We start from the raw sequence: 16689 nt of genomic DNA, 5'->3' as shown, positions 1-16689 counted from the left end.
TTATAAATAAAATTCAATTTTTGCATCGTTTCTGAAAATTTATCACCGTGGAGGATGAAATCGGGGAGGATACGAATTACGATAGAACTATACCGGACTGGGCATTAGTTATAATTATTGTAAAAATATTTAAAACTGTGTCGTTTGCGGCTGCGCTCTCCTTGTCGTCAGCTGTTAGACATAATGATTAGCTTAGGTCCTTATTTGGAGTTCAAGCTTGCTTTATACGAAATTGTACCAAATTCAGTTTAAGAGGCTTGCTCGTGAAAGAGGAGCGGATAGGCAGAGTTACTATTGCATTTGTAATAATAGTTTAGACTAGCTGTGCCCGCGGCATCGTGCTCGTTTGAATGAATAACATTTGAAAACCCTATTGTTGTAGTCTAAATTACTCCTTATTATATTAGCTATCTGTCAGTTAAAGTCCCAAAAATCCGGAACAAACAGACAGACAAACAAACAAGAGAAACAATTTGAAAAAAAATATTATTTTGTAATTGGTACATGGTAACAAATATATGCAGTATTATATTTAGTCAATCAGTAAAAAATCTGTAATTTTAACATTACGGACAGACACTCCAATTTTATTGTATGTATAGATTAAGCATAAAATATAGGTTTAATTTTATTAGTTCAGAATTGGGACGGGTAGTCATTAATATGCATTTGTACAATTTTAGTAATGCTTTATTATTAAAAACTTTAACAAAAGATTAAATTATAGAATTCTTCATCAATAACATATTTATTTTTTTATATTGTATTCTTGATTGGAACCAAAATAATTAATTAAACTAATACTTAACATAATTATTGCTTATCACTTAAGAGATTGTAATAGATATGTTAAGTGTAGCTGGTTATTTTAGATATAGATATAGAGTACCGTCACAAAAATACTTTAAGTGTTTTTTTTAAGTTTGAATAATTATAATAAACCTGTGCTATAATTTTTATAATAAAAAGTGCTTTTAATATATTCACACTGAATGATGGTGTTCATGCTTGTGTTGTGTTGGATGTTATACTCTTGGTGGATTATAAATAATACTTTTATTTTAAACCTTAACTAAGAATAAATATTACTTTAGTATAATTAGCTTTGCTATGTATGTGTGTAAATCTTTGTATGATCAATGATTACACCGTTAGCACATTTATGATTTTTCTCCACTGTGGTTCTGAAAATAAATAAATGCTACAATATGAAGATATTCATAAATAATAAAATGATTTTATGTATGATATTGGCAAAAACTGCCTCAAATTTTTTGGGATTTTAGTATACTAATCAGAATTTCAGTAACATTCAAATTATCAACAATTATTTTTTAATGTAGATTTGTTATAAAGCATATTAAGTTCAGTATTAATTATTAATTTATTGATGACATATACTTTATTAAAACTATTTATCCAAGTATAGATCAGATCTAAAACATCCCAATCTATGGGAGTGTTATGATCTTGATATATAAATATATATCATTATGAACATGAAGCCTTAAAACCTTATGTAGTCTTGAATTGAGGGCGGTACAAGTTTGCCTAATGAAGGGTATTAGGACTAATGAAATGATTGCCTAAAAACCGGTACCTTATTTGGTACCGGTTTGTTATATATTGGTTAAAAGTTAGTGATTAATTTACATACATATTATAGAGGATTTCATAACATATAGGTGCATAAACAAAAATTGACTTATGATTTTAAATTCTTATTTTGATTTTAACTTCTAATATATATAGTCTTATAAATATAGTAAAATAAGAGATGTCACTGCACTATTTTACCTGTTCAAAAGAACAACAAAAAAAGGACAAAACACATTTTATTAGGTACATTAAACCTTTATTTATTTTGAGTTAATTTCTCCATAAATACTATACTACTTTATCTTATAATAAATCTCAACACTAGGAAATTTAATTATTAAATTAAATAAATGAATATTATATTATGACTTTTAATTATAATTAAATATTTTATAAAGAACTTAAGAGGACATACATGTAAATACTTACAGATTTTTTAAATAGCAGTTTTAATTTTATGACAGTACAGTCAAGCTATTATGAGTATTTTTATTGTGAATACATAATTTATTTATTTATTTACTATGCCAAAAAAGACTACTATTGGAAAGAGTTTTTTTTTATCTACTGCTGCAACTAAAAATAAAATGGCCGATTTGCATATACACCCATTTGTTAAAGCCTTCAATATTAATATGATTAAAAACATGATTGTCTATGGGATATACTTACCACTATATTTTGGAATGTAAATTAATAGTTGTCTTAATAATACTAAAGCCGTAATTAAAAGGTATCCCAATCCATAGATGCAGGATACAAAACATAAGGCGAGGCTGAAAAATATATAGAAAACTATTAGACACAACAAAATCAAAACATACTTATTTGAATCTCACTCACAATAACTTTTAAATTGACATTTTACAAGATTAATATAAACAAGAGAACCAGTAAGAAACTCAGTCGTTACTCTTTTTATCAGACATGTATATTAAACTTTGTAATCTGTGCAAAAATTTAAATTAATATTATTATGAAACGGGTAGGCAACCTCAGAAATGGCCCAATGTTAAAATATCATCACCTGATAGAGATTTGCTCCGTAAGAAATACTAACCATTTACTTGTAAACTAAGACATTATGTCCCTTGTGCCTAAAGTTAAACTGACTCTCTCACCCTTCAAACTGAATGACTAGTATTGTTACTAAGTTACTGTTGGGAGGTAGAATATATGACATGTTTGCACAATACCCAAATTGTGACAACAAAGAATACTAATTTATCAGTCTATCTTGTTCCATATAATATACTTTATTTATTGAAACTAACAGGAAGAGACACTGAATGTCAATTAAATCAATAGGCTCAATAGATTTACTTACTCAAATTCATAATATACATCATTACAATCTTCAGGCATCAGTATTGTACCATAAAGTATAAACGGTTGACATACTGTTGTAAGGCCCAGATTAGTTCCATATAGGAGAGTTGCAAATGCAAACACTTGACCTGCCACAAAATAAATGTAATTTGGCCTAAGAACACAACAGTCCCACCTAGAAAGATATTAGGTAAGTATTATTTCACTGTAATATTTCTAGCAAATAAACTATTTAACTTTTGAGGTCAGATTTAGCTTCAAAAATAGTTTAATTACTAATAATTATACAATTCTCACCATATTGAATGAAAAAACCTCTCATTAACTTCTATTTGGCATATTTGACAGTAATATGAATCTGATGTCAATACTGGGCTGGAAGTATAAGATTTTTAATTAAATTTTAACTCATTTGGTGTGTAAATGTTTCATTACATAATATTGAATACTATGCATCAATGTCTAAAGTATTTGATCTTAGGTAAGCTATAATTACCTGTATTCTTTTCCTTTAGAAGTTCCAGTAGCAAGTTCAAAGTCAGCTACAGCTTTCATTTTGTAAAAAAAGTAACATGTACTTGCTAAAAGCAGTAAGAATACAAAATTTTCTAGTTGTGTGATTTCAAGTAATCTTAGTATTCCAAGTTCGAAAATTAGAAACATATAAATTCCCGATGACAATGTCCAAGAGTAGAAGAATGGGGACCTTAAAAGGTTTAAACTAATAAAATAATACTCTATACTTATTATACAGATAATTGTTAGAGAACTTAAGGTAATACCTATTTTTTTGTCGCGGACGAGATTGAACATACAGAGCGCCCATACCAATAAAAATCATAACAATAATGGTTACGAGCTTTGATGTTGTTGATAATACCAACAGGAGTGGCAATATAACAAATGGTAAAACAGCATCCATATCCACTTTTTTATAGTTCGATTTAGTCGAACCGTATGGTAGGATATCCTGAATGGTCAATGTTGTGGTTACCATTTTGAGTGTTGATAGTCGTGCTATTTTATCGAAATCCCTCTGATTTTTATTGATAACCATACACTTTTTAACGTTCCATAATTACGAGTTACGATATATGTTTAATTAACAAACATGATTGACATTAAACTTTGTTTCGTTTCACTTATAGAATATTAATATTATTAAATATGTTTCGCCCTGTGATTGTCATTATGACATTTCATATTCCTAATATTTTGGTTGGTTTAGACACTTCGTTTTAGAAAAGTCAAACGTATTACACCATACAGCGTTGACATTTCCATCGAGTTGCCACTACCAAACAGTTAAGATTATGAGGTATAATAGGGAAGATGCTTTTTTTTTTATTTTTGTGTTTATTTTAAAGAACGCCGTATAGGATAGACCACAACTATATTAAAAATTTAAAATACTGTAATTTACGGCAAAGAATGCGGTTTCAAAACGGAACTAGTTGTCGTTTGACGTCACTGTTGTCTGCAACTGCCCCTCTGATCGTATTTTTCCTTGCTGGCTTTCATACTTATGCATTTTTTCTCGACCTTTGAGATACTTTTTTTGTAAAAAATTAAAACGGACTATCATTACTACGCAAATAAGCTTTGTTGACGTATGTTTTGTACCAATTTGATCATCTACTTCAATACATTTTTCTTCCTTTCTGACATAAAATTGAAATAAAAGTGGTTTCAAGCTGAAAAGAGAAATCTGGATCCTGCTTTGACAAACCCAACGATGGACGTTGGGTTTAATTCGAAAAAAGCTATTAATTTTCGTTTCAATGTTCAATTTTTTACAACTATCATCTCAAATAAGTCATAACAGGATTGACGTCACTGAACGCTATATTAGTGTTTCGAAATACGTTCAAATTAATTAAAAATAAAATACTGAACAAAATTATTATAACGACAATATTGAGTAAAATTGTAAATTTCTAAATAAAATAAATAACAATATATATTATGTCTCTATTAATAATGTGTTACATTTATCACCATATGCAAATTACGAAAAAAAAAAATGGTACATCAGCTTCGCAAATTTTTCACGAATCATTATGAACACCATACCTATAATTTAATGGTGTATTACATTAGATCACCATCAATAACGTCATTCAAGGTCAAAGTTATTTATCTTCACTAATGTACGAAGAGGTTATTAGTTTAAAACATGTTTGAAAACATGTAACAAAATATAGATTTAATAACAAACATAAATTAACATTATCGTTACATGTATTCGAAACTGTTTTAGAGTTTCATTAATTAATGGCGAAATGTTATTTTGATTACAAGATATTAGATAGGTATATACATTATGTAGCGATGATAGCTTATGAGTGCTTTTTTTTAAATGTATTAATTTTAAAAAAAAAAAACCGGAGAGCAGACACTCTGCACATTATTCAAACTACACAGAACAGATATATTGTTGTGTTTGCGAATAAAGAACATTGTCAATAGGCATAATTCGGATTTGGTTATGAACACGAGTATCTATTTTAGTTGTCTCCAATAAGAATACAATATTATTTCGACTAGCCAGGATCGGAACTTAATCGTCTAATCACTAATAGACGTATCAAACCACAGAGCCATACTACCTCGTCGTGCGCCTCACTACGTGAAAATCTTCATTTTTGAGCTCTCACACATAATAGACTTGGCACTGTAGCCTGTGTGCTGCACGACTTACTCATATTATCCGAAGATGTGATATTTAAGGTACCGCTTCGTCCGCCAATCGGTCTGACTGGTCACAGGGCCACTTAGAACAACAAAGACATGATCACAATATTGCAACACATATAATAAAGTCATAACATGCTCTGCAACTAATATAGTTATCAGAAGCGGATGAATCCGTTGTCATGGGGGTTAGGCCTGGCGACCGATATAAGAATCCTAGCATTAAAAGTTATCAGGATCGTACATATCCAGACACGACAATGCGAGCTTTTGCTGCATCCCAATTTTGTTGCCATAGCTTAAGCAAGCAAGCAGGTTATAGACGATAAAGTGACTCGTTTGTTGTTAGGCAATGGGGTGAAATGCCGCAGTTTATTTAGCGCCCTTGACCTAAGTATGACATCAGTATTTTTTTTCAACTTTAGTTCCTACTAAACAGCGTACACATTATATTAAAAAAATATAATTTAATAACTACTTATCTATTATTATAACTCATTTTATTCCATTTCGTTCTTATGGCAAGTCATAAAAGTTAAGAGGCACATACCAAAAATCAAAAATTATTATGACAGAAAATTCTTGGAAAAATTTGGTACCTAGAAATTAAATAAAGCAAACCTTTTCAATATAAAACTTCCGATAGATAGAACCTCAGATTTTACAGTCTACAAATTAACCCGCTTTTATAGCTTTGAATCAATAATCGTCAGACGTTTAGTTACTTTTTGTCTGGAGCCATGTCTGTAGAGGTTTCGTAGCGTAATAATATCTTAGAAAAATACTAACGTTGATATTTGTTAATCATAAATTTTTATATACATTTTTTTATTTGCATTTTTATTTTGTTTTAACTATTGGTATTATCAAATACATCACAATAAAACAAGGTTGATCTCCTTCATTTAAATGGACCACAACGCTAACATTTTTCATTCACTCCTGCACTACATGTATATCTGAAAAGCGGGCTTCCGCACGTGTTCCGCAATTGGAACGGTTTGTTGATAAAATGTCATCAGTTGCAACAGTGGTTGCAATATAATGTGCTTTTATTACCTAACAATTAGTTCTTTTGTCGGCGTGACCTCGACCGGCTACGGTTCGGTTCCTAAACACCCGCCGCCGCGCCGCTCTGCCTGCAGCCCGGCGGAGTTGCCGGCCGTGCCATCCGAACGACACACACATGCGCTCGTCAGTCAACAACAGTTTGCGCGCGCACGCGTAACGTATCGCTATAATTTTTACCTTATTCGCCGGCAACGACAAACCCAGTATTGATCGGGCCTCTGCCGCGAAACGGCGTCTCGAAAATGCGAAACGAATTTTCCGCCGCCTACCATTGTTAGACATCAAGTATCTCATCGCAATAATAATTTATAAACAATGTTACAAGTTCGGAAGTGAAATGATGGCTATTTTGTGGTGTTTCCGTTAAACTTATCGATATGTCGAAGGTAAGTGTCACTGCGTATAACGTGTACTTCAATAATCCGCAATCAAAGATTGCTCTTGTATGTAGGTAGTTCCGAAATCATGACCAAGGACATTTCTCTAATATTTTTATGATTTATCTCATTTCTATTGATGGGGCAAAACGAATTGGAAATGAAACCTATAGAATTTTATTACTAAGTAATTTATTAGCGAAATATTTTCATACATTAGAAACATAATTTATTAATTAACGAACTGGAACTATATGCAAATGACAATTGTACTTCATTAATTTTGGTTCGAAGAGATAATGAATGTAAGTATTATACTTTTCATGTATGATATCATTACACAACGCATAAACAAAAGACGACGACCGCAGTTAAGCCCTCAGTCAGCCGACCTACTCTTTAACTAACTAATGCACATCTAAAATTTCTTGTTTCTGAACTACTTTATACTTGAAAGAATTAAATTATATTAAAAGCACGGTAAATCTTAGTTGAGACGCATAATTTCAAATAATCTGCTAATTTGATTTTGATTTTTAATCTATTCCTAATTAATTGTGAACCAGATAAATGTATACTTAAATGGAAATTAAATGAACACAAAATTTATAATACATTATAAAATAAGCAAGAAACTTAACCTTAATAGAAAATAAATATACCTAAAAAGATCAATAAACTTTCATCATAAAAAAATTGTATCTCACTACCTCACTAGGTACAATGACATTTCAAATTGCGACCTCTATTATTTAGATACCGTTCAGGAATTGATGGTATACACACATATAATATATAAAATAGTTAAAAGTTAGTAGTTCACAATAGATATATAGGTACCTACATGTAACATACGAATCCGTAAAATAAATAACAAAAAATTAGTTTTTTTTTTTTAAATATAATGATGAGGATTTAAGCAAGATGAAGTGCGAACTCTTAAGCAGCTTAGTGAATTTTTGTGGTTATTGTTTAGGGTATCTTTTTACGTACAAGGTTTTCTTTGGTTCTTATTTGTTATGTACATAAGTGTATATGCACACATAATAGATCATTTCATGGAGCTTGCTTAGCTTTTCTTTTTATACGGAAATGGTAAATAACGAGTTTTCAATTTAATAAATGTGTCAGTTTAAAATAGATCATACTAGATATAGTATGATCTATTTTAATTATTATTTTACCAGATAAATGTATACTTAAATGGAAATTAAATGAACACAAAATTTATAATACATTATAAAATAAGCAAGAAACTTAACCTTAATAGAAAATAAATATACCTAAAAAGATCAATTAACTTTCATCATAAAAAAATTGTATCTCACTACCTCACTAGGTACAATGACATTTCAAATTGCGACCTCTATTATTTTGATACCGTTCAGGAATTGATGGTATACACACATATAATATATAAAATAGTTAAAAGTTAGTAGTTCACAATAGACATATAAGTACCTACATGTAACATACGAATCTGTAAAATAAATACAAAAAATTAGTTTTTTTTTTTTAAATATAATGATGAGGATTTAAGCAAGATGAAGTGCGAACTCTTAAGCAGCTTAGTGATTTTTTGTGGTTATTGTTTAGGGTATCTTTTTACGTACAAGGTTTTCTTTGGTTCTTATTTGTTGTGTACATAAGTGTATATGCACACATAATAGATAATTTCATGGAGCATGCTTAGTTTTTGTTTTTTTACGGCAATGGTAAATAACGATTTTTCAATTTAATAAACGTGTCAGTTTAAAATAGATCATACTAGATATAGACCTAATAATCTAGGTAGGGCATTTAATATCCAATCAATACGGATGACAGTATACAAATATTATATTTTTATGAAAACTTTATTATGTGTTTAAGGTTTAATATTTCATAGATATACTGCTTAGCGATGTGGAAGTCACAGGTTCTATTCGGACCCCTTGGGCTATTTTCGTATCCATAATTCGGACACACAAACTTTACGCTTAACTAGAGGGGAAAAAGGGGTACCTATTGAGTAATTACTTGAAAACAGTCCTTTTAAAAAGTTATGAATTCAGGCCAACCGACTCAATATACATTTATACGAATGGAATTATTGATTTTATTTAGCTTGAACTAAAAGGAAATATGTTGCCATGTTTAATACGGATAAATTATTTCTATTCTGACAGTCGGTTACGGGCTTAAACATGTTTAGGTGTCTAGTGCCTAGGCGATAAAAAATGGTAACATTGAAAGAATTATTTGAAAAACAAAGTGAGTTCGTTTAATTAAAATGTAGTCAGAAAATGGTTACGTCAGAACGCTTTGGTTTTTATTAATTCTTTTTTTGTTGTTAGTCTAAATTAATGAACATTTCACGCGTTAACATTTGGTTTGTGTTATTAATATAAATGACATAAGGTGCAGTAATTGGATTAAAAAAAAAGTTGCTCTGACGAGTCCCGCTTTGTGATGGAGATCATTCACTTGCTTTGGTTACTCATCGCTTACTCTATAAATATCAAATACATCTCACAGTTTGTTGCAAAAAATCAACTAAGTAAGGGTCAATAACATCGCCATATTATGAAGTTAGAAGATGCTGTAAAATACAATGTTAGCAATTCATTTTATTAGAGCATACGTTGTTTATGTTTAATTATAACATTATGTTTAGTTTAGAGTTAACACAATGTTATGTATATTATGTATACATTAATATTTCGGGAGACATTTTATGTAATCAATCCTAGAGAAAGGCCTGAAGGTTAGAGCGTAGGTACTAAAGATAATATTGAACGAAATATAGACTACTAAACACCATTACAGACTTCGTTCGGTTATAACTTATACATGATTACGACTTCTACTACATCCCCTAACATTTAAATAAAAAATCTTTTCGTAACGAAAACCTACATAATAAAATAAATCTATTTCCAAATTTCTGCCGTTCTTGTGTTTGGAGTTTTGCCTGTGTTTTACTTTGCTGTAACTTATTACTTTTTCATTTAATCTAAAAGGTTCAAGAACCTTTATGAATTGGTTAATACGTATATTATACTTAAATGCTGCTAACTACATTTTTTTAAGAAAATAATACCTTTTTCTAATATGAGGAATATTTGACTTCAAAAATTTCATAAAGAATAATTTTAGTAAAATCACATTTCCGAATTTTTGTGTGCCTTAGGATCATTGAACTTTGTACACGACATTTGTTTATAATATATTGATTGTGCTAACAATAACACAAGGACATATAAGTCTCACAAAATAATTATGATTACGTAAGAGTAGATTAGTATTATTTCCTTATCCTTATTAACTTCCATTAAAAAAACCTCTAAAGAACTACTTCGGAGTTTGAATAGATAATTTTTATGTTCCTGAATGTATCATGTTTGTCGTCTGCCAATTTTTCCTCAAACTTGGCAACTACCTACTATCATTTGTGAATATTTTTATAAGAGAACGAATCCTTAATAATAGTAAATATTCCACCCGAGAATAATCGTGTCTAGGGTCGGTATTTTAATGATATGAAAAAATATAAAACATTGTATTCTTGTAATGTAAAATTAATTAAAATAAATATTGTAAAAAATAGTTTTTGATTTTTATGTTTGCATTATATCAAAATACCGTGCAATAAATGTAAACTTAATATCTTAGCTAATAATACCTATTGGGATGGGAGATGTTTTTTTCATAATTATATTTTTATACGAGAAACTAAATAATCAGAGATTGGAAATTCGCTTAAATAGTTAGAACTCATTATAATCTGCATCCTCAATGCTTAACAAAGTTTAACTTTGTTTATTATAAAGAAGAAATAAAAGTGTCAGACTTAAAACCTCTTTACCTTAAAATCGTTTTATGAAAAATAACTATGGAATTCGGAATCTAAAGCTTAATTTCATTCGTTCAAAGAATTACATAAAAAGGGCAACATATTAAATATGTTCTTAAAATCAATTTTTCTTTAAATAAAGTGATATGTTCGTATATTGTTAAATATTTTGCTTTTATAATACTGGCTGTAAATAATAAATTGTGTTAATTCTGAGAATCATAAAACAAGTATGAAGCAACTACTTGTAATTTTTCCACAAAATTGCTATGTGGTTTTGTCAAACTGGAACTTATTGCCTCGAACTAGAGTTCGAAAATTAAATCTCCTTTTAACGCTATCAGGAAAAATCGTGACTGGATCGTTGAGTGTAATTACGTATCGACTCTCAACGATAGCCTTCAAAAAGTTATTTTTTACATCAATATTTTAAGAAAACTTTTTTTTTTTATTGCCTACATACTCGATTTTATCTGTGCATCATAATACATATGGATTGGAAATAAACAGGTCGAACATGTTCGATGCTGTAAATGGCAAACTAGAACTACTCATTTCTGTGACTGAGCGTTCATTTATATTTCTATAAAACCTATTTTTAAACGTGTCTAAATATTTGAAGACGGCTTAAATTATCACAACAGCAGTTGACATAAGGTAAATAAACATACTTGTATAATCATTGATACTAACCACTTATATAAGATACTTTTCTATACTTTAAGCGTCAATAACACAATGGTTTATGGGCCGGGCCGCCTAGCGATGTAAAATGTCGCAGGATCCATGCTGACTCCTTGGACTATCGTCGTATCTTCTTCAAATATTAGTCTTAAAATTTCCTAAAGTTCATTCCTTTATTTTATAAGAATGTTTCTCTGGTGATTTATCATTCAGATCATTTTTGGCAACTTTGGAAAGTGTATATTATAAAGAACTTTGTTTGACTTAATTTACAAGCTGCTATATTACGAAGTGGTTGTCAAACGCGGTTGTGTTTGCGTTTTAGTGGTTGGTCGTCAGGTGTTAGGTATAAAGAGTAGCATAGCTTGTTTTTTGAAGTTCAAGCTTACTTAATTATACACAATTTCATTACATTTCATTCATTGGTTTTGCCGTTAAAGACCAACAGACAGACCGAGAAAGTTACAATCGTATGTATAATATTACTACATATAATTTATTACCATGTAAGTAGCTTTATAGATTATTAAAGTATTTTTTTTTACCAACTACATCATTAATGAACGTCAAAAATCTACAATGCCAGTATCTAGAATTAAAAAATATCTAGAATCAAGAGTGTCTTTTTATATCGGAGCCCTTTCAAAAGTATCTAACAAATAAAACGGTAAAAAGATTTAACAAATGAACAGAATTACATTTAAAAAAGTCGTTGGCACTAGATACAGCGAGTTTAATCTCTTGTTAGCAGACATTTGAGTATCTAGAAACGCAATCCGAAAGTTATCAAATCAATGGCGTTAGATCAAAGATAAACTACCGATAATGTACTTCAGATACCGGGCACAATGTTGAAAATATATTTGGCAGCCATTTAAAACTACATCATTCATTTATTTTTTAATTTGACCGTGTAAAGAGTATTTATACTTGAAAGCGAAGGTCACCCCTTACCATTATTTAGCTACCTTGTTGTATTTGTTTAATCTGCTCATCTTCCTTCCTAAATTAAATTAACATTGACATTTATGGTATATGAAAATTACATCAATTGTTATTTGTAAAAAATTAACAAAGAAAAAATATTTTATGTCTGTTTTTTTTATCTGTATGTGAGTTTCATGAGAAATTTACTAGATTTATGATGACTTCATTATTATCACCATTCCTTGGTCTTATCCTATTTGTTGGACCGGCGTAATATATATTTTCCTTTCATTAAAATTTATGTATAGTTGTATCCGCAGTTGCTCCCTTGCTTGATTCATACCTCACGCAGTGCATTCTATTTATTAATTTTTAATTATTCTACGTGTAGGTAAATGGAAAGTTACATTTATAATTTTCTTTAATATTACTTTTACGTTAAAATAATTTGCAAATATTTTATATTAAAAGTACCAAAGTAACTTGAATACACGCTAAATCAAACTAATTCGTTTTACTCGAATGATTGCGGTTAACGCAATATTTCGCTTTATGCCCATATCCTGCGATTGCAAAATATGAAGTAATATAGATATTGGTATACTTTTTTTTTAAAGCAATTTCTTACTTATTAATGTTACTAGTATTCTTGTAACTACGAAAATTTAAGTGTTACATGTATTATAACATTATGTTGAAATTCTGTCGTATTTGTTTCACCAATTCGCATTATATAATCCTCCTGCAATTATCCCAATTTTATTTGCATTATGTCTTCTCCTTCCATACTTCTCTGTCAGACGTCATCTGACAAGTAACATTCTTTCTAACTATATCGTCTTTCACACAATCCATCCATCGTTTTCTTGGTCGTCCTCTACCTCTATATCCATCCACATCCATGCTCAAGGCCTTCCTCACAATATGTTCCTCATTCCTCCGAATTACATGCCCATGATAGCCGCCTTCCACATAACTTCTCGGCTATCGGTGTCACCCGGTACACAGTATATTCGAAAAAATTTAAACCTTACTCAACATATCCTAACACCTTTTGTTACCAATTTTGTTGGTCAATGTTTATGGCCCTTCACAAAATTTGAACCCAACATGGACAAGCTCGACGAATGCCATCCAAACTTGCCTGGGAATGTAAAATCCCTCTGACGTCCATAACACACCCCTACAATCAAGGTTAAAGACACACAGCAAAAGATTATAAAAACTCGGAAATAAAGATAAAAGAAACCATGAAGCAACATCGAACTGAATGAAAATAATAGAAAGATAGACCAAAGGCGTAAAGAACACGTCAGTTGATATACAAGCATTTTAAAACAAAAAGACACATTTATTAAACAACTGATGATTTTGAAAAAATAATGAAAGACTGATTTTAAAGGTTATACAATATAAAAATTACTTACAATTGCGATTTTTGTTTGAAGACGCAATTTTTGTAGCACATAAGTCCTCCATCATTGTAAGATACCTTTAAAAATGTCATGTGCTTAATCTATTGTTACTATTTCATTTAAAAATCCATTGTTGCGAGTAAGAATGCCTAATTATATTCCAAATGACAGTGATAATTTTTGTTAAGATAACTTACGTAATCGTTCTTGGGTTTACATTGTTGTAAGCATTCAAATGATGATGTACAAATTGTAGTCGAGGTTCTTTTATTTTACTTATCAATGGATTGATTAAGACATCTCAGCTACAAGCTGCAATAAATAGAACTTAATGATAAAGTGTACCGACAATCCGACACTGGAGTCAAACGCCCTAACTTCAGATTGCTGCTGCGGATTTGTAGCTAGGACGAGCAGTTGTATAAAATAGCCAGCAATTCAAGGATGTCGTTAAAACGTCATAAATAATAGCTTACCATAAAATATGCTCGTTTGAAGCATTATTTCATTAATTATCGAACCTATTTTTGTATATATATATATATATATATATATATATATATATATATATATATATATATATATATATATATATATATATACATCCTACAACCTTTTTGGCGTCATGTACGTGGTGCATCATTACGACGTCCCCAAGCTCCCCTTACTTTACTTAACATGTCTTAATGAATACTGCTTAGTTTTTTAGGGATACGTTGTTTTCCGATAAAAAAAAATTCCACGATATTCGTCTTTCAGTCGTGCCCAAACACTTTTGAACCCCTAACCATGATGATACATTTAAGGCATCCTAGATATATTGATCATAATTTACCTATGGCATCGATTATTTAGCGTCCTCACAGGATGGACTGTATTTGGAAATGCGACGTTGCCAGCTTTAGGTTTGTTGTCTCTTTCTTTTCCTATCGCTGTTCTGTACAAACAGTTCAACGTTTATTTTGTTCCAATATTCGTAAGGCTTATACATATACGGATGTCCGATATATTATAATGTGTAAATACGAATCTTTTGCTTCCTACCCATGATTACGCCGACGACTGTTATCCAGATTTCACGGAGGATCAGCGAAAAACTTGAGCGATTTCAAATTTTTTATATTAGATTCATATTAGGTTTGCGCAAATATGATCGTGTCTCTCATTTTCACTCTTAGCACAAGTGGCTCTGCCCATAAAACTTCATCGGAATAATTATGACTTCTATCATATTACTTTGTTGTTGCATTTGTTATCTCCTGTGTTTTATTTTTCCTGTATGTCATAAAATCTACCTACCAAATTTCATAGTTACGATAATAAAATGATAGTATTTATAATAAAATGATATTACTGGGAACAGTGCTTTCATTTTATACTTGGTAGCATACAGCCACATAGTACCACCTAAAATAGTACTGTATGCTTCAAGATCACGATCGCTCGGCTATTGTACAAGGTTCAATTTTGGGTCCCTTTCTATTTCTGGTATATATAAATGATCTTCCTTTTTATGTTAAAGGTATTTGTGATATAGTGTTGTTTGCTGACGATACTTCACTGATTTTTAGGGTTGACAAAAAAAACTGACTATGACGATGTGAACGGTGCATTATCACAGATATACAATTGTTTAACAGTAAATAATTTAGTTTTGATTGCTCAAAAAACAAAATGTGCAGTTTTTACCCTACTCAATGTTAGAAAGCATAATTATATGATATCTTTAAACGGTGACCGTCTTGATGTAGCCGATACTACGGTGTTCTCAGGAATAGAAATGGATTCCAAACTTTAGTGGAGTCCTCATTTATCATCCCCAACAGGAAGACTCAGCTCTGCAACATACGCGTTTAGAAAAGTTGGACAACTAACTGAGGTTGATACCGTGCGTCTATTATATTTTGGTTTTTTTCACAGTATTTGTCATATGGCATATTACTTTGAGGTAACGCTGCAGGTATTGAATCTGTCTTTATTTTACAAAAGAGAGCAATCCGGTTTATTTATAATCTTGGAGCTAGATACTCTCTTCGGGATGTTTTTAAAAAAGTAGGAATACTCACTGTTGCGTCTCAGTATATTTACAACAATATTATGTATATTCACAGTAACATTGATCACTTTGATAAAATCAGTGATCATCATTGTTTGTCCACTAGAAGTAAGGATAAGCTTATAACACCAAGTTTCCGACTCCGCAAAGTCAATAAATCCTTCTTGGGGCAAGGTATCCAATTCTATAATAAAATTCGGCAGAAATTTTTAACTTTGCCATTTCGTAAATTCAAATTGTTTGTAAAAAATACATTGGTAAAAAAATCATATTATTCGAAACAAAATTTTATAGATGATAAAAAAGCGTGGAGGTATCTGTTGACTTCCAAGCTGAATATATTAATTTAAATATAAAAATAAACGTCGTTATAATTTGCAACAGTCTTAAGAATGATCGTTTAAAATAATTATTTATCATACTTGCCTAATTTATATAAAGCGCAGTGAAATTTTAGCATTAGGGACAAACCTTTGTGGTTTTTTATAGTGCTAATCAACACATTGTACTCAGTACTGTTATATTGTTTTTTTTTTCTGATAAATAAATTAAAAAAATAAATAAAAAATAATTGTATTTAATTAACATGACTTTGTATTTTTAAGTGTTGAAAAAGAGTAAGTACTGAGATTTTTGCCGGTTCTTCTCGGTAGAATCTACTTTCCGAACCGGTGGTAGCTTCACTTAATTGTAAAATGACGA

General features: G+C 30.3%; 2 protein-coding genes across 3 annotated transcripts in view; one reads left to right on the top strand and one right to left on the bottom strand.

Moving 5' to 3' along the window:
• Window positions 1-933: 933 nt before the first annotated feature.
• Window positions 934-4190, bottom strand: LOC124532060 (palmitoyltransferase ZDHHC23-A). Of its 2 annotated transcripts, none has more exons than XM_047106689.1 (6): window positions 3711-4190; window positions 3425-3649; window positions 3226-3303; window positions 2927-3103; window positions 2272-2375; window positions 934-1184 (listed from the first exon to the last, which is right to left on the bottom strand). In XM_047106689.1, the coding sequence occupies exons 1-6, from the start codon at window positions 3983-3985 to the stop codon at window positions 1144-1146; spliced, it is 900 nt and encodes a 299-aa protein (XP_046962645.1). In that variant the 5' UTR covers window positions 3986-4190; the 3' UTR covers window positions 934-1143. The 2 variants fall into 2 exon arrangements, with proteins under 2 accessions (XP_046962645.1, XP_046962647.1); XM_047106691.1 differs by having other exon boundaries at window positions 945-1184; window positions 3425-3634; window positions 3711-4187.
• A 2592-nt stretch (window positions 4191-6782) lies between these two features.
• LOC124532116 overlaps window positions 6783-16689 on the top strand; it is a 104241-nt gene continuing 94334 nt past the window's right edge. Inside the window, exon 1 of the mRNA XM_047106819.1 lies at window positions 6783-7079. Coding sequence (XP_046962775.1) covers window positions 7071-7079 — 9 coding nt within the window. The 5' untranslated portion in view covers window positions 6783-7070. The remainder of the gene's footprint in view (window positions 7080-16689) is intronic.

Source organism: Vanessa cardui, chromosome 8 (genome assembly GCF_905220365.1).
Source record: "Vanessa cardui chromosome 8, ilVanCard2.1, whole genome shotgun sequence".
Lineage (NCBI taxonomy): Eukaryota > Metazoa > Arthropoda > Insecta > Lepidoptera > Nymphalidae > Vanessa > Vanessa cardui.
Note: the sequence above shows the minus strand (reverse complement) of the source record. Positions and strands in the feature narration are given on the sequence as shown.

Bases quoted from the DNA above. Each gene is read 5' to 3' on its own strand.
- LOC124532060 (XM_047106689.1), bottom strand. From the start codon at position 3,985: ATGGTTATCAATAAAAATCAGAGGGATTTCGATAAAATAGCACGACTA. The intron at 3,104-3,225 runs GTGAGAATTGTA...ATATCTTTCTAG, and splicing joins AGGTTTTTTCATTCAATATG to GTGGGACTGTTGTGTTCTTA. The intron at 2,376-2,926 runs GTAAGTAAATCT...TATATTTTTCAG, and splicing joins GATGTATATTATGAATTTGA to CCTCGCCTTATGTTTTGTAT.